At 47.8% G+C, this 22,500-nt stretch overlaps 4 protein-coding genes across 5 annotated transcripts in view; 1 reads left to right on the forward strand and 3 right to left on the reverse strand.

Moving 5' to 3' along the window:
• LOC310804655 (uncharacterized protein) overlaps positions 1–7,380 on the reverse strand; it is a 9,849-nt gene extending 2,469 nt beyond the window's left edge. Inside the window, exons 1-8 of the mRNA XM_083669973.1 lie at positions 7,298–7,380; positions 6,382–6,796; positions 5,011–5,100; positions 2,910–3,633; positions 2,399–2,513; positions 712–2,068; positions 292–372; positions 29–161 (exon numbers count right to left, since the gene is read on the reverse strand). Coding sequence (XP_083526099.1) covers positions 29–161; positions 292–372; positions 712–2,068; positions 2,399–2,513; positions 2,910–3,461 — 2,238 coding nt within the window. The 5' untranslated portion in view covers positions 3,462–3,633; positions 5,011–5,100; positions 6,382–6,796; positions 7,298–7,380. The remainder of the gene's footprint in view (positions 1–28; positions 162–291; positions 373–711; positions 2,069–2,398; positions 2,514–2,909; positions 3,634–5,010; positions 5,101–6,381; positions 6,797–7,297) is intronic.
• Positions 7,381–7,621: 241 nt separating this feature from the next.
• Positions 7,622–10,708, forward strand: LOC310805151 (uncharacterized protein). Its single transcript, XM_083670720.1, has 2 exons — positions 7,622–7,907; positions 8,352–10,708. The coding sequence occupies exons 1-2, from the start codon at positions 7,709–7,711 to the stop codon at positions 10,118–10,120; spliced, it is 1,968 nt and encodes a 655-aa protein (XP_083526846.1). The 5' UTR covers positions 7,622–7,708; the 3' UTR covers positions 10,121–10,708.
• Positions 10,709–11,572: 864 nt separating this feature from the next.
• hcar2 (hydroxycarboxylic acid receptor 2) lies at positions 11,573–12,460 on the reverse strand (the record flags this gene model as incomplete). Its single annotated transcript, XM_083669974.1, has 1 exon — positions 11,573–12,460. One exon carries the CDS (start codon positions 12,458–12,460, stop codon positions 11,573–11,575), a length of 888 nt encoding a protein of 295 aa, XP_083526100.1.
• A 3,514-nt stretch (positions 12,461–15,974) lies between these two features.
• The window catches only part of sapcd2 (suppressor APC domain containing 2), a 15,346-nt gene continuing 8,820 nt past the window's right edge, over positions 15,975–22,500 (reverse strand). Inside the window, exons 3-6 of one of the 2 annotated variants that reach the window (XM_083670178.1) lie at positions 21,097–21,240; positions 20,573–20,674; positions 20,040–20,156; positions 15,975–19,616 (exon numbers count right to left, since the gene is read on the reverse strand). In XM_083670178.1, the coding sequence (XP_083526304.1) occupies positions 19,488–19,616; positions 20,040–20,156; positions 20,573–20,674; positions 21,097–21,240 (492 nt within the window). In that variant the 3' untranslated portion in view covers positions 15,975–19,487. Of the gene's footprint in view, positions 19,617–20,039; positions 20,160–20,572; positions 20,675–21,096; positions 21,241–22,500 lie in introns of both variants that reach the window. The other variant, XM_083670177.1, reaches the window with a different exon arrangement.

The raw sequence follows: 22,500 nt of genomic DNA on the forward strand, positions 1-22,500 counted from the left end.
GAAAGCCCAGCGACGGACATATATATACGCTGCCCCAGACAGGCTCACCTGCAGAGGAGAAGGTGTGAGGGTTACAGTGCTGGTAGCGGTTGGAGAAATGCTGCAGCACACGCTCTCTCTCCTGGGTCTCCCCGATCAGAACGACCACCTTCAGAAAGAACCTGGGAGAGGAGGAGGAAAGAGAGGAAGAGAGGGAGGGTGGATGGATCATGGATACGAGAGAAATCTCATCATAGCACACATAGAGAATATGACATTCTGTGAGGGACTCCCCTCCTTCAGAGCACACACCTCAGGGCTTGGTCCAGACCCTGGTCGCTAAAGTCGAAGAACTTGAGGTATTCTTCTCCAACCGCTCGGCTGAAGTCATTGCTGAACGAGTAAAAGACAAGGAGGTGTTAAGTGCATTTCATCAGACAAGAAAAGACAAAGCTCTACAATACATGTATTAACTGGTCTAATACAGAGTAATTTACATGTTTGTACATATGTTATTACAGGTTAGTGCTGGTAGCAGGTTTATCAGGGGAGGCTGGTGGAGGCTGAAATCGGAGGACGGGCTCATTACAATGCATGGAATGGAATAAGGAATGGTATCAAATGCGTGACACCGTACCTCATCCCATTCCATGCATTACAATGAGCCCTTGCTCCGATTTCTACCTCCACCAGCCTCCCCTGAGCTTTATGCCAGATGAAGTGTAGCCTTACTCTTTGTCCACGTGTCTGACCACCTCGGTCCGCTGGATCCCGTCCAGCCTGTAGAGCCTCTCGGCCAGCCGGCAGGCCCCCTCCCTGTCCACACCTCCACCATTCATATGGAGCACCACTGGCTCTGTCTGGGCTGTCTGAATCTCTGACTGGTCTCCACTCGCATCTCCTCCACCCATGGGCTGTGAACCGGAGCCCTCTGTACATCCCCTCTGCTCTGGCTGCTCCGGCTGCTCAGGCTGTTCAACCTGTTCATCCTCTTCTGGCAACTCGATCTGTGTTGCCAGCCTTGATCTTACAGTATTTGAATGATACTGCTCTTCCATCTGCTCTGACTGTTGTTTTGACTGCTCGGAATTTTCTGAATGTTCCGTCTGCTCTATAGATTCCGTCTGCTGGAACTGTTCAGTCTCATTTGATTGTTTTGATTGCTCAGAATCTTCGGAGTGTTCCGTCCGGTCTGACTGTTCTGTCTCTGATTGTTTTGACTGCTCAGAATCTTCGGGGTGTTCCGTCCGGTCTGACTGTTCTGTCTCTGATTGTTTTGACTGCTCAGAATCTTCGGAGTGTTCTGTCTGCTCGGAGGGTTCTGTCTCCCCTGACTGTTCTGTCTGCTCCCATTGATTTGATTGTTCAGAATGTTGTGTCTGCACTGAAAATTCCATTTCATCTGAATGCATTGTTTGCTCACAATGTTGTGTCAGCTGAAACTGTTTTGATTCAGAATATCCGAAACATTCTGTCTGCTCTGACTGTTCCGTCTGGCCCGGTTCTTTCGATTGTTCTTCTGAGTCTTCTGTCTCTACTGCCTGCCCTGTCTGTTGTACAGGGGCTTCCTGATTTTGCTCCAGCTGTTCTTCTTCCTCTGACTGTTTTGACTGCTCAACTTGGTTTAACTCATCACACGTCTCAGACTCTTCTGGCTGCTCTCCCTCCTCTTCCTCCTTCTCCTCTTCCTCCTCCTTCTCCTCCTCCATTGTAGAACTGGATCCTTGCTCTGAGTTTGTCCGATTGGTCAGCGATGTATCAGTATGTTCTTGTTCCTCAGGCAGCATTGAGTCTACTAAGTTCTCATTATCTGTCCCAGCCTCTGGCTCTCCCATCTCCCCAGGGCTAGGAGGTCTCTCAGAGGGTTCAGTCTCCTCTGTCTCGGCCTGTCCCATCCTAGCCTCTGGCTCTCCCATCTCCCCAGGGCTAGGAGGTCTCTCAGAGGGTTCAGTCTCCTCTGTCTCGGCCTGTCCCGTCCTAGCCTCTGGCTCTCCCATCTCCCCAGGGCTAGGAGTTCTCTCAGAGGGTTCAGTCTCCTCTGTCTCCGCCTGTCCCGTCCCAGCCTCTGGCTCTGGTCTCGGGGGGCTCTCTGAACGACAGTCGACATGCAGACAACCATGTCAACAATGACCCTATCCCTCTGTACACACAGGCACTCCAATAACATCACTTTGATATCAAGGAAATGTCCCTCAGATGTTAGAAGTGTAGCAATTACCAGTTTATGCCCATTGTGAAATTGCGATTGACTGAACCCTTAAACAGCATCGATTATGACTAACACACTGAATTCAAATCAGTTTGCTATTTTGAACTGTAGTGGGACGGACAATCAGTGGAAAAATTCAAAATGCTCTTCCCACACTGCATCTCAGAAGTAAGTGGTCTGTGGTTTGATGTGTGCACAATGAACACTTACGGTCATGGTCCTCAAATAGCCTCTGTGCTTGGTCCTCCACTTCCCGTGCTGGATCATCCACTTCCTGTGCATGTGTCATCTGCTCCTCCACATCGGCGCTGGCAGTAGCACATGTCTGGAATGGCAACAGCAGCCGTCATGAAAACAAAATGTTGGTGACTGAGAAGCTTGTGAGGAGTGGGTTCATCAACAGACAGCTGCAACTAGAGTGACTAATACATCTACCAGCTTATTCCAACCACCTCTGCTCCACCTACTGATCTATCCATAGAGACACAGAGACTGCAGCATATCTGACCCTGAAAATACCCTTCCTCTTACGCTCTGACAGAACTTACAATACAGACAGACTTAGAAACACACAAAAAAAACACACAGAATAAATTATAGCCCGCCCGCACGCGCACACACACACACACACACACACACACACACACGCAGACACACGCAGACACGCAGACACCCAGAGGGATAATATAATCTTATAAGGGATCTTATAATGTCAACCTACCACAGAGTCAAAACCACACTCTCCTCCTGGTATCTGTTCCTCCAGTCTGTTGCACCTCTCTGCATCCCCCTGGGGAGACAGGTCCGTCTGGTGGTGGTGGTGGTGGTGGTGGTGGTGGGAAAGGGGGCTAACCGTCCAGTCCAGACTGGCCGCTCCACTAGAGTCCAGCTCATCAGCTGAGCTGTTGTCAGTCATGGGGGAGGGGATTTCTGTGGGGGGGTCCGGCATGTCCCACTGCACTGTGGCAAAGGAGAGGGGTACACTGGGACAGGACATGGGGTACACTGGCAGAGTCATGGGGGCCCACTGATCGTCTGCCTCATCAGTGGGCTGGGTCACTTGTATCCCTCCGTCTGTCTCGTTCACCTGCTCCTCCACATCGGCCAAGTCCCCGGCCCGTAGCAGGCCATTCAGATGAGGGGGTTCTACGGAGCTCCATGGCCCCTGGTGGGACTGCTGCTGCTGGGTGTCTGGCTCCCTGAGGTCTGGGAGAGGGTAGCACACCCTGGTGGCCTCCTCCATAACCTCTCTTTCTCTCCTCAGGTCACTCATGTTCTCCTCAGGTCAGCTGGGCTCAGCTCGGTTCAGTGGTGTTCCTCTATGGTGGTTAGGGCATCCATCTTGAAATGAGGTCACAGTGACATCTGGTTGTCACTTGACTGGTTGACTGCCAGGATGTGTTGCAGCTTCCGGTGCTGCCCTACTGTACGTATATGGTTGAAGTCTGTGGAGCAAGAGCATTCATATTTAATAAAAAAATAGCTAGATATACATTTGTACACGCACACACACTGAAGAGTAACTTGTGACTTGCTAACTAACCACCCACTAATCCACACAGTATCTGTGTTTGTTAAGGCTAATCAATACAAACAGTAGAGTTGTTGCTGGACTGGCTCTTTGGCATACACCTTGTGGGCATGAATCAAACTGACATTCATTTAGAAATAAAAATATTTGTTGAACTGAGTCACCTGTTGGAGTCTAATACGTCTAATCTTCTACCAATGAAAGCATGAACCGTACATCCACAAGTCTCCTACCTTAAACCTACTCGCTAACATTGGCTAACTGACAGAAATATATGTAAAAGTCAGCAAAAAAAATAAAATAATAAATGTTGGTGAATTTAACGGATTAGGTTAAATAAACATAACTGACAGATGAAAAACATCCTAACATTCACACCAATGTCAGTCTCGTCTATTATACGCCCTAACCCCTAACCCTAACGACAGATAATTACACCGGCACCAAGACCTTCTAACCATTTAGAAACTAAAAACCCAACTCCACACTCACCATTCACTTTCGTATCCCAAAACACGTCCGGAAAATGTATTTTGAGGAAGACTTGTGTTGTAAAAGCTGTTTACTTCACTTTCTTTTGACTTGTCACAATGGAAGTGCATTGCAATGTCTTTTTCTCAAATGTTACAGAGGCACTTTTACACTTCCTGACCACAGAGGAGCAGAGAGAGAGAGAGAGAGAGAGAGAGAGAGAGAGAGAGAGAGAGAGAGAGAGAGAGAGAGAGAGAGAGAGAGAGCAAGAAAGGTGGAGAGCAAAGATTAAGAGAGAGAGAGAGTGAGAGAGAGAGAGAGAGAGAGAGAGCAAGAAAGGTGGAGAGCAAAGATTAAGAGAGAGAGAGAGAGAGAGAGAGAGAGAGAGAGAACCAGAGGGTGGGGTGTGTATCTGGTGAGCTGTTTCACCCTGACCTGGATAGTCTACTGTTTACCATGAACCTGAGCTATCATGATGAATTATGGATGTCAAGACACCTGGCCAGACCTTGAGAAGATCACATAAGAGAAAGGAATGTCATTGATCAACCAAGGACATTGCCTGACATAAACACACTATTTATTATATATTATATATATATACAAAAAAAACGGATGTATCAATATTTATTTTCATTGCACAGGCCGATATCAGATATTGTCTCATTTCACAGAGATTGTCAGCAATGATGTGATAAAGAACAGGATGACATTGAGAAGGATTCAAATACGGAGGACAACTCCTACTCTCCCTCCATTTCAAAACGCTCTCTCTCTCTCTCTCTCTCTCTCTCTCTCTCTCTTCAATAATTGTACTCACGTCACATAACCCACATCCGTGACGGTGCTTGGCCACACTTCCTGTGTGGGTGCTCACTTCTCATTTCCTGTCAGGGTGCCGGCGCTCCATCTGCAAACAGCAGAGAAAGAAAGATAGAATGCGAGAATGAAAGATGGATACATGATTTCCACACACCCTATACTTCCTTCAGCTTCAATCTGAGTGGTACAGATTTCCCCTGGCTTTGGAGTTGAAGAACAGCTGGAAACAGTCATAAACGTTCTTTAGGTGTAAGACTTATTAGATGCAGTATTCAGTCCCCATTTAAATATCATTTCAGAATACAGTATCTCATACTTATGTAAGGCAAAAGATATCCATTGTTTGGTATAACAACATACTTAAGAGATTATCTAGTCCCTTGGTTTTGAATGTTGCTGGTGATTAAGTCTTGGGGCTCACAAAGTTGATGAGTATCTCTTTTAGATTCACCAACAAACGTCTTTTTATATATATATATATATATATATATATAAAGACGTTTGTTGGTGAATCTAAAAGAGATACTCATCAACTTTGTGAGCCCCAAGACTATATAAGACATATATATATATATAACAATATGGGCAGGTCTAGGAGGCAGAGAGAAGGAGGCCGTAGCTATAGATGAGCTGGGCGGACCTATGACCAAACCTGTTCATATACACAGGTTCATATAAACCTGTGTATACGCCACAGTAACTGTGTTGATCTGTTAGCATCCCCTACCAGTGGAGAGCTGCACTAGCAGATACAGTGCATGGGGCTACCAGTGGAGCGCTAAAGAGCTAGCAGACACAGTGCATGGGGCTACCAGTGGAGAACTGCACTAGCAGACACAGTGCATGGGGCTACCAGTGATAGTGAGACAGCGGCAGACACACAGACCTGCTGACAGATGTATCAGACTGACAGTGAACAAACACACAAGGACCTACATGGCACATACAAATATGAAGAAACCTCAATCTATGAATACCAAATGAACATAATGAGGACATTATATTAGGTGTGAAACAGGGGAGGCCGGTGGAGGTAGATATCGGAGGACGGGCTCATTGTAATGCATGGAAATACGTGTTTGATACCATTCCTCATTCCGTTCCATGCATTACAATGAGGCCGTCCTCCGATTTCCACCTGCATCAGCCTCCCATGATGTGAAATACGTGTAAAAATGTAAGGTAAACATGTCTGCTCTCTAACATTGCTGAACATTGCCCCCACCCCCCCCCCCCCCCACACACACACACACACACACACACACACAAACAAAAACATCAAGTACACATTTAAATCGACAAAGTTAGCAATGTCCAAAGAAAGTAAGGCAGAGGAACATTCAAGTCAAATTGGAAACTTGCTACTTACCCTCTCAGGGTTTCTCCTGGGGCATCATGTGACCAGTCAGCCAGTAGGGCTTAAAGAATACAGCATCCCACTGCTGCTGCCATGTAGTAGAGGTGTAGATCTGTCTACCAGCTTAGTGCACAGCAGCACACAGTAGAATCCCTCAGATGACTCTCTCTGTCTGTCTCTCTGGGTGCCTAGCCGCCGCCACCACACTCAAAACAAACAAGTCTTACAGCAGTCTCTCTCTCTCTCTTCTCTTCTCTCTCTCTCTCTCTCTCTCAGCCCTAGCCTGGGGTGTCACAGAGGACTCATGCAAGTCACAAGCCCTGGTCCACCCCTCCTCTGTGTGATCCCTCTCATCTCCAGCCCCTCGGATCACACACACAGACTTCCGCTTACGCTGTCCTTCTGCTCATCTGTAACGCGGATATGCCTGGGAAAGAGGGGGGAAGAAGAGGAGGAGGAGGGGTAAAGACAGAGAGAGAGAGTTGAAAGAGGCAAAAAAAAAATGGAAATGGAAGAAAAGCCACATTGTGATTGGCAGACGGCTAAAGAGCACAAAGACACCTGAGAGGTTGGGTCTCCGCCCACTGCCTGAAGGTGTGCATACAGAAAGGTCGGGGGAGTGGCTGAACCTTATTCCTGCTTCACTGAGACTCAATGGAATGAAGTAGTAGAGGCCAGCACAGCAGGCATCCATTGAAGCAATGACTTATGTACACCAGGATTCCCACACACAGATCTATTCCCACAGGTTTACCAGTAGCCCGAAAATATCCTAAATTGAGGAACTCTAGAAGAACTGTCGAGAGCAAACAGTGGGCCTACCATTTGATGTTGTCAGAGATACTACTGTATTTCAAAGAGGTAATACTGCCGTTACTGTGTAAACAGGGTAATCATGTCAAAGAGGAGGTACGTCATGTGTCGTTACCTTGGTTTGCTGAGTATGACTCCGTATGGTCTTCCCGAAACCTGAACAAAAACATGAGCGAGGTCGACAAACATCCCGCCCAGTGCCTGGAGAATGCACGACACATAACATACTGAAACATGTGCAAATTACCTCACCTGTCTCAGGTATGCAGGCTTCAGCCAACATGCATGCAGTACATACTCCTAAACAACAGAGGGAGGAACAGGAGGAGAAGCGCGATATACTACGGGGAAGCTAAACGAGGAAACGACTCGCTGCTACGTCGATACCACGCGACGTTTTGTGCTTTGTTTGTTCCGTACACGGCAGCAACATCTCTGAGCCCACACACCTACTTTTGCAAAAAATCATTTGGAATATTAAACAGTTTGATCCTTCATTGTATTCACTGTCTGTAAGTCCGTTATTATGGCTAAATCGAAGGACTTAAAAGTGTTCTTGGAGTCGTCGCTGAATGAGATTTTCAAAGCGACAGTGAGCGACATACTGGAGTCGGTAGACCAGACCCTGTCTGAATACAAAGGTAAAATACTAAGAATTGAAACAGAAAACGAGGATCTCAAACGAAGGTTACATGCGCAAGACCATAAGGATTTCCTAACAAGAGGTACGTACTCAATGAATATCTACGAAATACTAACAGGAGAATATATATATATAGAGAGAGTACTTTTGCAATGATGCACACCTGGTTACCTTTGTTCTACCGTAGCGAGCTGACCGGTGACCACTCCTTCACTCTGTGTTCCGTGTTAAAATGTCCCATTTGTCACTGGTCTGATAATAAGCTAACTATCACAATCGTATCTGCCAGAGATCTTGCAGCTCTATCACAAACTGCCTTTGAGTTTGTTGTTCAGTCGCTAAACTAATTCATAACCCAACCTTGAATATTTGGTGTTGTCTTCGCCCCCGTGTTAGTGGTTCATATCATATTTCTGACCTGTATTATGTATCAATGCGTAGGCTAGAGATTTAGCACTCACATTACTTGTGCAGTTGCAGATGTTTAAAGTTGTTTACCTGTATCCCTGTGTGTCTTGTTCTACAGATATTAAAAGTCACCAAGATGTTGACTCCACAAAATGGACGATTTCCAACGTCACATCTGTTCAAGAGAAGATTTCAACACGTAGCAGTGACCGCAGGAGCCTCAGGAGACAGCGCATGGCCAGGAGCAGAGGAGAGTCTGCCCCCGTGTCTCCTCCAGCTGCTCCCCAGGAACCAGAACACCCTCCACACGTATCTGACACTGCTGTGTCCTCCCTAACGCTGGGATACATAAAGACAGACCCTGACACGAGGGACGGAGGTGTCATGGACCTCTCCAAGCCCCAGTCCCCTCTCAACCTAGCAGCCAGGCCCATAAAGACAGAGAGCCCTGAGGCTAGCTCCGTTAGCCACGAGCTGTACGCCCCCCTAGAGTCCTCCCCCCTGGGCTCTGACCTGGACGCTAGTGACAGTGAGGTCAGAGTCACCATAGTAACAGACAGTCACATGATCATGGAAGGGAGAGAGGATGAGGGCAGCGGCCATTTTGGAGTGTCAGAGGAGCGAGAGGAGCCGGGCGGGAGGCTGTGTCACAGTGACGGTGGAGAGGCCACCCCCAAGGCTGAGCCAGAGCCCTCCTCCGAGGGCGCTATCCTGAAATACTACCCTGCCATAGTGGGAGTAAACCCTGCAGGGATGAGTGAGGAGAGGCCCCTCTTAGAGGTCAAAGAAGCGGCGGGAAATAGTATACCCTCTCTGAATTCTCCCAGCGCTCCAGATCTCTCGAAGAACCCCCAGGGCCTCTACCCCTGCTCCCTGTGCGAGAAAACATTCACCCGCCTGGGTTCTCTCAACGTTCACCTGAGGACTCACAGCGGTGAGAAGGCCCACCCATGCGGCTACTGCGGCAAGCGCTTTGGCCGGGCCGACCTCCTCAAGTCCCACAAGCGCACTCACACGGGCGAGAGGCCGTACAGCTGCAACCTGTGCGGGAAGAACTACGGCCACCCCAGCCAGCTCCGGATCCACAAGCGGGTTCACACGGGAGAGAAACCCTACTGCTGCCATCACTGCGGGAAGCGCTTCAGCGAGCACAACCAGCTCAAAGTCCACCTGCGGACTCACACGGGGGAGAGGCCTTACAGCTGCACCGTTTGCGCCAAAACGTTCAGCAACGCGGGTAACCTCCGGATCCACGAGAGGATCCACACCGGCGAGAAACCGTACTGCTGCGCGCAGTGCGGGAAGAGGTTCAACGGCATGGGGGACCTGAAGACCCACTACAGGATTCACACGGGGGAGAGGCCGTACCATTGCAACCTGTGCGAGAAGACGTTCAGCCAGGCGGGGCACCTCACCATACACAAGCGGATGCACACGGGGGAGAAGCCGTACACCTGCTCTGAGTGCGGGAAGAGGTTCAGCGTGGCCAGCAGCCTGAAGCTGCACCTGAGGACCCACACCGGGGAGAAGCACTACAGCTGCTCCTTCTGTGGGAAGTGCTTCAGCAGGTCCGGCCACCTGAAGAGGCACGAGCAGGTCCACACCAAGGAGAAGGTGTACTACTGCGACCTGTGCGGGAAGTGTTACACGGACCAGTCGTCCCTCAAGAAGCACCAGAAGACCCACGCTGCCGAGCAGCAGAGGACTCAGAGCGAGGGCAGCTCGAGTGGGGACGGGATGGACGGCTCTCAGCCGGAGATGAGGGCCGAGAGGCGCAGCACGTCCCGGGGGAAGCAGGCGGGGGTTGTGCCTGCTGAGGGGCTGAGGTCTAGGGACAGTTCTCGTGGGACCGAAGACCAGCAGCTAGAGATAAAGATTGAAAACTAACAATGTAGGCTAATGTGTCACGTTACCGTTTGTTAAAGTGCAATATACTGATATTTAATGTTACTGTTGCTGACTGTACGATGTTGCGGTAACACTGTACGCTGAATTTGATCATGGTGACATAGTTAACTCGTATGAAGGTTTTCCCCACTGTGTAGTGGGTATGAAATGTTTGTTTCGCTGTTGCCCAAGGGCTATTCTTGCCAGTATTGACATTTGTTCCAAAGCCATTCTGTGTCTAAACCAGAAATAATATATCTTAACACTATATATATATATATATAGTTTTTAGGGCGTCTACATGATAATTTAGATGTAGTATGATGATATGTTAAAAGGATGTAGGTGCCTGGGTGGTGTAAATGGTCAAATACATTCTCACTTGTTTGCATTGGTCAATAAGTACAGACAAACCCTTCTAAAAGACAGATCAATGAACATGTTTATTGTTTTCACAAACAATGTTTTTTTACAATGTTGCATTGCAAAAACAATAGTACTCTGGGCCATGAAATGTTACCCGTCTTTTCCCTTTGAAGATGAAAGAATCTTCGCCATCTTTGTAGTTGCGAAAGCGTCCGTGTTGTGGCTAACAACATTTTTTTTTTTATTGAGAATCGAAATATGAAATTCTATATGTGCTTTTAGTCCAAATTAAACCATTTTTAAAAACCAAACGCTTGTTTGTCCATCGTTGCATTTATTCTCCATTGCGTGTTTTCATTCTGTGACCGGTATTCAAATCAGCTCTGGTGTTTATGATGAGCAATGATGTCGTCACACTGTATGTTTGTGGAACAGTTCTGTTTCCCACTCCTCAGTCATAACACACCCTCGACACAACAGCAGTAATAAATACATAAGCATGCAACAACACACACAAACTGTACAACCAGAAGAAAAATGTAACATATAAACATTATATTGCATTATAAACATATTATTGAAAAGTAAGGGACCATTTTCCATGTAATGCAGAAAACAAATGCTTCACAAAATGTTCTGTTCTACTGGTAATTGCTTTAGCTTGCAAAGTGAAATAAACAACACACACACACACCACCGTGCTCTCTGTTCGTAGTGCTGGGAATACAAGCCCCACAGAACAACTTCTATAATAACTTGTTGACATGTATTCTGTATCAGTAGACCCAGAGTGGTGCCAATGAAGGGGTCAATCAATTTTCTATTGGCCAATGCCAAATATACCAATGCTTTAACATTATACCAACGGAGCGTGTTGCCAAGCAACCGGTTGTTAATCCCCCCAAAAAAACAATATTGTGTAAATCAGGATATTTAACCAGGACGCTATATGGAACTATTTGAAGCCACTCTTCTAACATACCACATTGAGTAGGCATGCCTTACATTCAGTCTCTTGATCAATAAGAACTCCTTCACACCGTGAATATCAGCCTTCTCCCTTCTTTCTCTATGGGCGATGAATCATTATGGGTTGGCTGTGTTCCCGGTGCAGCAGAAGCCAGGTGCCTGTGGTAGCTTCTCCCTGGACAGGTAGAGCACAGGTTGTATACTGCTGCTGATGTCCATGAAGCCAAAGGCCAGGTAGTGGATGTAGCAGCGGAACACGTCGGCAGAGAAGTAGTGCTGGAAGGGGAACAGAGCCACAGGGGGGAAGTAGTTCACCACAATGATGGCCAGGATGATCAGCACCATCTTAAAGGCTCTCTTCTTGACCGGATGCATCTCGTCGCGGCCCGGCCCGGATTGCCTCAGCGCCCAGAGGATGGCGGTGTTGCAGAACAGCATGAAGGCGAACGTGGCCAGGATTATGATGGTGAACACCTTCTCAAAGTTGTGGATGTTCCCCACGCACTTGGCAGCGGCGTAGGCCAGCGTGACGAGCCACACGACGGCGGCTAGCACGGCCCGGTGGCGGCGATCCTTGAGCTCGGTGAAGGTGATGGGGTGGAGCACGGCCATGTAGCGGTCGAGGCAGATGCAGGAGAGGAAGAGCGGCGACATGTCCTTGACGCCGTAGAAGAAGCGCAGCACATACCAGGTGCTGCTGGTGGTGAGGTAGACGAGGTTGGCGAACTCCAGAGGAGGGATGAGGCAGAAGAAGGTGTCCAGGATGGCCAGGTGGAGGATATAGATGTCCGAGGTGGACGAGTCGCCCTTGTTCTTGTGCAGGAGCCACAGCACCATGACGTTGGCTGGGATGCCCAGGAACATGTTGATGAACTGCAGCCCCAGGTAGAAGAGGAGGACGGCGGGCATGTACATGCACTGCTCATACACAGTGTGGTCCCCGGTGCTGCCGTTGGCTGGTCTGTGAGCAATGAAGAGCAAAGAGGAGTTGATGAACACTTCCATGGTGACGGACGATGGACTCTCAAAGGCCGGTCAACCGGACAAGGGGGGTCTCTATCTGGACAAAAGAATTTTAAAAAAAAACTGTCAGATTACATACAGTAAGTCCACTGTCGTTGCAGTCGCCACAGTAGTTACTGATTAAACATGTTCACACCCTTTCCTTTCCTTGTGAATATCTGAAGATCTGTTTGCCTGAGAGTGTCAATGCTTATCCACCATGTAAACAAGCTGTATGCTCCTCGTCTCCTAGGAGATATGCCAATGTACTGATAAAAGCCTTGAATCATAGGTTTTACTATGTCCAATTAACACCCTTGGTTTCCCCAGTTGGGAAATATTACTAGTATTGCTTCATTTCTATTTATACTCATTTGGAAATAATATGTAGGAATCGGTCATTGAATAGGTCATGGAACTAGATTGATAAGGAATATATTCCTGTTGTTTATTAAGATATTTCAATGGAGAGGGCATAGACTTCCAGTTTATGCAAAAATAAAGTGGGAAGCTTACCTGGGTCAGCTCTCTGTGTGCTGATGGTGTTAGTGAGTACCCTGTATGTCCTCCGCTGGCTCAGTTCTCAGGTGTTAGTCAGTAGCCTGTATGTCCTCCGCTGGCTCAGTTCTCAGGTGTTAGTCAGTAGCCTGTATCTCCTCTGCTGGCTTAGCTCTCTCTGTGCTGCAGTGTGTAGTGTCCCCACTCTCCAGTTCATCCTCCTCTGTCGCCTGTGCTCGTCTGTGTGTGTGTGTGTGTGTGTGTGTGTGTGTGTGTGTGTGTGTGATCCTGGACTGAGCCCTCACCTTAACATGAACACCCCGACATGTATGACCCAACACTACAGGGAACCAGACTATCCAATCACAGTACGGAGAGAAGGGTGTGGAAGAAACCTGGAAATTCCCCCCCGGCTTGGCCCCCATCTACCATCACAAAACCCTAAGCTTTGAATGAATAAAACACTGTGTTTTTGTCACGTTATTAACAATTGTGAAAAAATATAATACGCAATTAAAGAGAAATTGAATAAGAGAGGGGTAGGTAAAAGGTAGATTTTCATTGGTTCGTTTGGAAGACGTGTCGTGACACACCATTGCCAGTCATTCTGATTAGCAGTGATGCAACACAGCATTGGTGCCTGACGGAAATTTTGGTTGTAAACAACTGATGCAACCAGTCCAGCAGATCACTTCTGAAATTCAGTGTAACAATGTGTAATCTGTTACATGGGGATGACATGACTTGACTAGCAGTGACGACTGTCGGTGTGTGGCAGCCTCATTGGCTAACCGGGCCCCTTGCAGTGGAGGCTGTTGGAGGCAGAAATCGGAGGACGGGCTCATTGAAATGCATGGAATAGAATGAGGAATGGTATCAAACTCAAACACACGTGTTTGATACCGTTCCTCATTGCGTTCCACACATTGCAATGAGCCCGTCCTCCGATTTCTGCCTTCACTAGCCTCCCCTGGCCCCTTGATACAGAGCATGTACAGTATGGAGTCCCTGCATCTGCTTTATGTGCAGAGAGTGAATGAAAATTCGTATCATCTGAACGTTGAAATCTGGCCTTATAAAGATGTTCTTTGACCTTGCAGATGACTTCTATAACAGAGGGCACAGATTTTCACTCTTCATTTTCATCCAATCATGGAGGAACAGAGACAGACAAATGTAGTCCTCTACGGGATTTGTTACTCTCATGTTTAATTAGTGTAGATTGTTGAATATGGTCATTCAAAGCCTTCCAATTGCTTATATATAACTTAAATATAGTGTGTATCTAGTGTTTATCTTGTAAAGCAGCTCATCACAGCATCTGTCACACAACCCCCTCCGTCGTCATGTGACTGAATCCATGGTTGTGTTTACGTCAGTGTCGAGTTCACAGAGGATCTCTCATGTTCATATAAGGTAAGGTCTAACAAATGCCTGCCACATTCAGCACTAGGGCTCCGAGCCAGGCCGAGTGAAGGGCTTTGTTTTTGTCATGCGACAGCAGGCTGAACTGAATCTCCTTAAGTGTTTATCCCTTTGAGTTTGATGAGTCATTATCACTGCGAGTACCCAGTCTCTCCCCCACTCATGGTTTAAACACCACTCTGGGTTTCTTGTCTAGAAATGTTTCGAAAATATCTGACTACCAAATTGGATATAACAGCAGAACACCTCAGGAGAGAAGGAGTCTGTTTGATACCATTCCTCATTGCATTCCATGCATTACAATGAGCCTGTCCTCCGATTTCTACCTCCACCAGCCTCCCCTACCCTATACAGACATGCAGGAGATAACACCCTATATTCTGTGTAGACCATCAATCAGAATACAATACAATATAATACTTTATTATCCATCAGGAAATTGTTCTGGCACACATAAAGTCGAGGCAAACCTATAACACAGTCATAACTACAGGTTATAACACATAGCCGAGAGATGTACAATACAGATACAGCCGGGGAGGCTGGTGGAGGTAGAAATCGGAGGACGGGCTCATTGTAATGCATGGAAAGGTTTCATGCATTACGATGAGACCGTCCTCCGATTTCTACCTCCACCAGCCTCCCCGGCCGTATCCAGATCCAGACAGATGAGCAGCATGGAGGCTGTCCTCTCTGACTCTGTCATGCTGGCTGTGTGCTGCTTGCTCTGGGTGCTTTCATTAGAGGGTTTGTGCTCCGAGTGGAACCAGCCAAGTCGACGATAATTGTCATTCATTAGGAATCTCATGCTCATATTGCTTTGTTATTGTGTCTCAGAAATCGTGAATTTCATGAAGTGTAGCCTGATAATCAGTTCTGTATTACCATAACCTAAAAGTGATCAGAGCATTAGATTAGATTTATATTGTATAAAACTTTTTTTTTTTATTCTAATTTATCTCTTATGAATTAATTCAATGTCACCCTGTTTCTAAAAACGTACACGTACACACACACACACACACTGTTACTTCCCTCGTCCTGTATGTGGGTGGGTCCTCCTGTCCTGTATGTGGGTGGGTCCTCCTGTCCTGTCTGTGGGTGGGTTCTCCTGTCCTGTATGTGGGTGGGTTCTCCTGTCCTGTATGTGGGTGGGTTCTCGTGTCCTGTATGTGGGTGGGTTCTCCTGTCCTGTATCCAGGTGGGTTCTCCTGTCCTGTATGTGGGTGGGTTCTCCTGTCCTGTATGTGGGTGGGTCCTCCTGTCCTGTATGTGGGTGGGTTCTCGTGTCCTGTATGCGGGTGTGTTCTCCTGTCCTGTATGTGGGTGGGTTCTCCTGTCCTGTATGTGGGTGGGTTCTCCTGTCCTGTATGTGGGTGGGTTCTCCTGTCCTGTATGCGGGTGTGTTCTCCTGTCCTGTATGCGGGTGGGTTCTCCTGTCCTGTATGCGGGTGGGTTCTCCTGTCCTGTATCCAGGTGGGTTCTCCTGTCCTGTATCCAGGTGGGTTCTCCTGTCCTGTATGTGGGTGGGTTCTCCTGTCCTGTATGTGGGTGGGTTCTCCTGTCGTGCTGTGTTTTGTGTTCCTGTCTACGTCTCCTCCTCTCACTCTCACTCTCACACAGGTGTCTGTCCACGATTGGCCCGTCAGTCCCATCCCTTGTGACGATCATTTATTTGGGCAATAAATATTCTTTCATTTTAGTCCTGGTTCATAGCATTTGTGTTGCAACACACCTACATTCAGCATTCTCGCTGTATTGTGTTAGGCCCTTAGTTTACCCTAGACAGAGGGTAACACACACACACACACACACACACACACGCACGCACATGTACAGTAGTGTGCACACAAGTATACACGAACAAAGGCATTTCATTTGTTCAACCAGTCCACCAACTTGGCAATGGTTTGGTGAACGTTTTTTTATTTTAATCATCAGAGAGAACAAATTGCCAACAAAAACAGTCAACTTGTTCAGTGCTACTGTACCTGTATATGTGATTATTAGTCTATATGCTATTTACAGGCAATGGTGGGGCAAATGTTCTCATACAAAAGAAGGGGAAGGGGAGAAATAGATGCAGATGTATCAGTCAGTCTATTCTAGACACACAATACACAACCAGTCTTCTCTCTCTCCACTACATGAGCTTAGCTACACGTCAAACCACCTGGTTACCAGTCCACTAACACTGGTTACCAGTCCACTAACACTGGTTACCAGTCCACTAACACTTCCATTATTAAAACTGTGCACCAAAAGTAGGAATTAAATGCTGTTTTCCACACCGTTAGACAGTTGTCCTGGTGTGGAAACTGTTCTTCTGTTAACCAAAGAAGTCATGCAATAATGTCTTTATTCTGTAAATATTAGATGGAAGTATCCCATGCCGGAAGAGAGGTTGGAGGATTGATAAAGGTGTACTATAGTATAAAAGGTCCAACCATGCCTGAATAGACTTTGCACACAAGATATTAAGTTCAGTCATTATTCGATACTGTTTGTGCAACAAGAAGCTAGATTACATGTTCAAAACATCCTACAAATGACCCTCATCTGGATGCTCTGATTGACCCTGTAAAACAAGTGGAGTGGAAAAGCAAAGCAAAAGTGTTCAATAGGTCAAACACACCACAAAAGTACATGAAAAGGGGCTGATATTACCCCTTTTTTTTTAGCACCTTTAGTGTTTATTTTACAGTTCGTTAGAAGTTGGAAAATGTTGATAGAAAGAGAAACCAGAAAGGATAGGGTGGCATTCACTAATATGCTATAATACACATGAGCAGCAAGAAAACCACAAGAACAAAGACTAACAATCATACAAGAGAGACAACAGGCAGTCAACATAGTAGCAGAGACACTACATATGCAGACATCCCAAAAGTACCCATCAAGAATGTCCATTACAACAGTATCATATAGAGTTGCATTGTACATAGCAATTTACTTCTATTAAGAAATAAGGGGGATTCTAAACTGGGAAGGCTATCTGAATGGGCTCAGTCAGTGTGACTATTGTTATGACTATTGTGGTGAATGAAACCACTGGTTTATTTCCTGGTGTATGAAGTGGGATCCATTCTGAGTAGAGCACAGAGGAGCAGCAGTACTTGTACTCAGGTTTGTCCCCCAGTAATCTAATGTCCAGGGGTCAGTTTCACAAAAGCTTGCTAGCTTAAATAGTACTTCATTTCTCCCAGCTGCAAAGCCGTGAGATACTAACACTTGTAACATCAACTTTGCAGGTCAATCTTCTATGTGTGAAAGAACGAAACTCGTTATTGAAGAACTGTGTTTCTCTAGGAGAGGAGTGGGCCTAGATTTTCAGAAGAGATAAAGCACTACTTTAGCTTTCAGGCAACTCTCTCTGAAAGTCTAGTTTCTCTCTGAAACAAGGGCTTGAAGATACAGGGGATGTATGTGGCACTTTAAAGCCAACCTTGCGTGAACAATCACTGTACGGTACACAACATTACATTACATTGGAGGTTCAATCAACCAAGGAGTCATTAATTTTCCCCGCTAGCTAACCCATCAGCTCTCTTCCTGAGCCCTGCGCCAGGCCACTGGTCACTCGGCCACCAGGGGGCGACGCTGGGCTCAAACACATTCGATCAGTTCCTTTTCTTCTCATCTTCCACTAGTCTCTTCTACTCTTCTTCTCCTCTCCTGCCCTCTCCACCATTATACAACTCCTCGGCTTCTTAGGTTATTTATCCGCCACCCTTCACATAGGAGCGATCTCTAGATGTATTTACGTTAAGGGGTGCAAAAAAGAACATTGTTTACTTGACATGCTGCTTCGCTACCAAAATGATGGCTATACTAGTGCTTCACGTCAGATGCATTAGGCTCACTTACAGAACAGACAAGGCAACACAATTAGCTTCTATACAGTCCTGGAGTCTCCTTGGGTTTATGAAAGCACTCTACAAACCAACAAACCACCAATAAGCTCCCCCCAATCAGGAACACCCCTCAACGATTTCAAAAATGTCTGAGAGGGACAAGTCGATGAAAATATTGGAGGACATGGGAGGGCACATATCCATTACAAGTGTGACTGGGTTCAAGGTGCCCGGATACAAGTTTCTATCAAATGTTGGAATCCAAAGTCACAGCACATCAAATCTGTAATTTCTTTAAAAAATTTAAATTTAAAAATCAATATGTGTAAACTGTGGTGTATCAGTCCGAATCAGAAATGTGTTCATACAGCATCTTCTGTCAGGGTGACTGACAGGGATCCTGTCTTAGCTTCCTGTGGTGTTTCTAGAGGAAATGTACGACCTCTGGACGACCTCTGGACGACCTCCGGACATGTAGCTTATACTGTGAAGGGAAAGAGAAGGTAAACATAGAGTCTTCTAGAAGTGGTCATGTGACGTTGGATCCGTGGATCCAGGTAGATCATCCCACTAGGAGTGGTCCAATGGGAGGGCAGGAGGGGAATTCCTGGGCGGGTCCCCGTTAGGAGTGGTCCAATGGGAGGGAGGGAGAGGGTTTCCTGGGCGGGTCATCATTAGGAGTCGTCCAATGGGAGGGAGGGAGGGGGTTTCCTGGGAAGGTCCTCATTAGGAGTGGTTGGATGATGGTGGTCCATGCTTTTAGCCCAGCTGGAGTTCAGGTAGAAGCGGAGTCCATGGTCCTCAGAAGGAGTGGTCAGCTAGGAGTAGTGTGCAGGGCATATCCTGGCTAGCAATGGAGTGGACCACGACCCTTTACCAAGAGGGAGTGGTCAGACAGAGGTACCATGTGGTCAAGTTGGTGGTAGAGTGTGGTCAAGTTGGGGGAGTGTGTGGTCAAGTTGGGGGTACCGCGTGGTCAAGTTGGGGGAGTGTGTGGTCAAGTTGGGGGTAGTGTGTGGTCAAGTTGGGGGAGTGTGTGGTCAAGTTGGGGGTGGAGTGTGGTCAAGTTGGGGTACCATGTGGTCAAGTAGGGGGTACAGTTCAGGTCCGTCAGGAGTGAGCAGCTTGCCACATGTAAAGGTCTGATTCGGTTGTATTGTGAGTGGCTTCAGGTGAAGTGGTTGTATTGTGGTTGTGTTGCGGTCAAATGAAGCCTGAGACCAGTGCATGTTGCGTTTGTGGTCGTGTTGCGGTCAGATGAAGGTGGAGTCCATGGTACTGCTGTCGTGCGTGCTCCGGGCACGAGCCTCAAACAGCTGTTTGATCAGAGACGACTTCTCCTGCTCCAACTGTGTGATCCGCTCACTCTTATCTGTCACCTCCTGCAGGAGGAGAGGAGGAGAGGGAGAGGAGAGGGAGTAGGAGGAGAGGAGAGGGGAGGGAGTGGGAGGAGAGGAGAGAGGGAGGGAGGAGAGAGAGAGGGAGGAGAGGAGTAGAGGAGAGGAGAGGGAGAGGGAGGAGAGGAGAGGGAGGAGAGGAATAGGAGAGAGGAGAGAGAGAGGGAGGAGAGGAGAGGTTAAGAGAGAGGGAGGAGAAGAGTAGGAGAGGGGAGAGGAGAGGAGGGAGAGGAGAGAGAGAGAGAAGAAATTGACAGGGAGAGAAGGAGGAGAGGAGAGAGAAAGAGGAGAAATGGACAGGGAGAGAGGAGAGGAAGGGAAAGGTTAGAGGGTTATTATTTGTACATTTAAGCAAGATATGAACACGCTGAGCAATACTCTGACAGGACATAGTAGTGTATTGTTTACCTGTGTGAGCAGGTGGTTCTGCTCCTTCAGTCTCTGAATGGCTTGTTGGGGGGCAGGGCCAGGCAGCTGGGAGGTGGGGGAGATCGCTGTGGGTTGGGAGCCAGAGGCTGGGAAAGACTGCTGGGGGGGGGGGGGGGGGAAGAGAGAGAGAGAGAAAGAGGGAAAAACATTGAGAGAGACAGAGAGGAAAATAATGAGAGATTCTTCACAATTTGGCAAAGACCCCTGTGTAAAAGGATTGACTATGCCCTCTATATAAAACATCCATTTGTGACTGAATGGAGACAAAGTGCTTAGGTCTTAAATAGCGTGTCCATTCACCCACGGAAGTGAAAAAAAATAGCCCCTTGACGATGACCATGGAATTCGATTTTTTTTGCCATTTTGCAATGGCATGATCATGTGATTCAACCACGGCCCATTTATATGCCACTTAACTACAGGTTCAGTGACTAGAGACAGTCTGCTCTGTTGTTTTAGTTCAACAAGGTTGTTGTGTTCTGTGGAGCGCCATCGTCATCAACGTGACTCACCATTCCGGAGCAGGATATGAGGTCATTAAGGCAGCGGTTGACTTCCTGCAGTTTGGGAAGCAGGACATTCATGCGACTCTGACTGGACTCTGTGAAGAAGTCCTGATAGGAGAGAGAGGAGAGGGAGAGAGAGGGAAGAGGAGAGGAGAGGAGGGGAGGAGAGGAGAGGAGAGGAGGGGAGGAAGAGAGAGGGAAGAGGAGAGGAGAGGAGAGGAGAGGAGGTGAGGAGAGGAGAGAGGAGAGGAAGAGAGAGGGAAGAGGAGAGGAGAGGAGAGGAGAGGAGAGGAAGAGAGAGGGAATAAGGTGTTTGCAGTTTGAGATAAAACACATGATATGGAACATTGTCCAGGTCACAGCAGTAGATCAAGTCTATGAACTGCTACTTCAACAGTCGTTGTAGGAACAAACGTAGTGATACTGTCTCTTACCGCCTGGTTGCTCTGCCTAACCTGTGTCTTACCGTCTGGTTGCTCTGCCTAACCTGTCTCTTACCGTCTGGTTGCTCTGCCTAGCCTGTCTCTTACCGTCTGGTTGCTCTGGCCCACGTGTCTCTGCCTCTCGGTGACATTGTGGATCTGGGCCTGGTACCAGTCTCTGGCCCGCTCCACCACGTCCAGCCCTGCCAGCAGAGAGTCCTTCTCCTGCTCCAGCTCTTTCATCTGCTTCAGCTGTGGGAGACGGGGGGACAGGGGGGGGACGGGGGACGGGGGGGACAGGTCGACGGGTCAACAGCAAAAATAAGAAACTGTTCTTCATTGACTTACCTGTATAAATAAATGGAAAACTATTTCACTTGGCAAGTACAAGTGTGTGTCATCAGTGCCTACTCTTCATGCTCACACTATCCTGGGCCAAACACAGGAGAGGCTGGTGGAAGTAGAAATCGGAGGATGGGATGGAATGAGCAATGTGTATCAAACATCCTCCGATTTTCTACCTCCACTAGCCTCCCCCGGCCGAAAATCTATACCCAACATGTGGGTTACAATCGTCTCAGTGTATATTGATCATATTCTTATTGGCTAAACTAGCATAACTCATTTACCATAGACTAACGATACAACGCTATAGATGATCAGATAAAAAAAGATATACAGATTTTTAGATCTTTTCATGTGGGCATCTGTGGCCACTTTTGTCCTGCGAGACAATGGCATTGTAGCAATTGTGCCAGACTTTCCCCCCCACACACACACACACACACACACACACACACACACACACACACACACACACACACACACACACACACACACACACACACACACACACACACACACACACACACAATGTTTAGAGGAGCAATCAGCCCCGTTACCACAGAAACCGCGCGGGAGCCCTAAGAATAGGGTAAACAGACAGTAGCCATTCCAGTAGGCAGCCTAGTCTAGTGTCCCGGGGGGGGGGGGGGGGGGGGGCTCCGTTCTGCTGACCGTGCTATGTAGGCAACAGCACCACAACACCCAGCTCCACAGACCAGACCCCCGACCCCCGGCCCCCGGCCCCCGGCACCCAGAACCCCCCCACGCCTGATGTGTCATCCTCCCTGGCTGTGTGTGTACACACAAGCGACCATAGCTCAATCTGGCCCTGGCTGGGGGATAACCATGTCTTTACTACGATTGAGTCATGGAACCCCCCCCCACACACACACACACACACACACACAAATACACACACAGCAACCAACATTGTCAGGTTCACTGTCACTGTGGGATGAGAACTTGTAACCAGCCCAGTGCAGACCTGTGCCCTCTGGTGCCACTGCATACTAAACACATTCCCCCCCTTTCAGCTGGGCCCTGCTGCTCTGAATGGGGAGGAGAGAGAGAGGGATGAAAGAGAAAGCCACAGAGAGAGAGAGAGAGAGAGAGAGAGAGAGAGAGAGGGAGGGAGAGGGTGGTGGTGGTGGTGGTGGTGGGGGGGGG

Source organism: Argentina silus (assembly GCF_951799395.1).
Source record: "Argentina silus genome assembly, chromosome: 5".
NCBI lineage: Eukaryota > Metazoa > Chordata > Actinopteri > Argentiniformes > Argentinidae > Argentina > Argentina silus.

Excerpts from the sequence above, each read along its gene's own strand:
- LOC310805151 (XM_083670720.1), top strand. The coding sequence starts at position 7,709 with ATGGCTAAATCGAAGGACTTAAAAGTGTTCTTGGAGTCGTCGCTGAAT. Across the intron at positions 7,908-8,351 it reads TAAGGATTTCCTAACAAGAG|ATATTAAAAGTCACCAAGAT; the intron begins GTACGTACTCAA and ends CTTGTTCTACAG.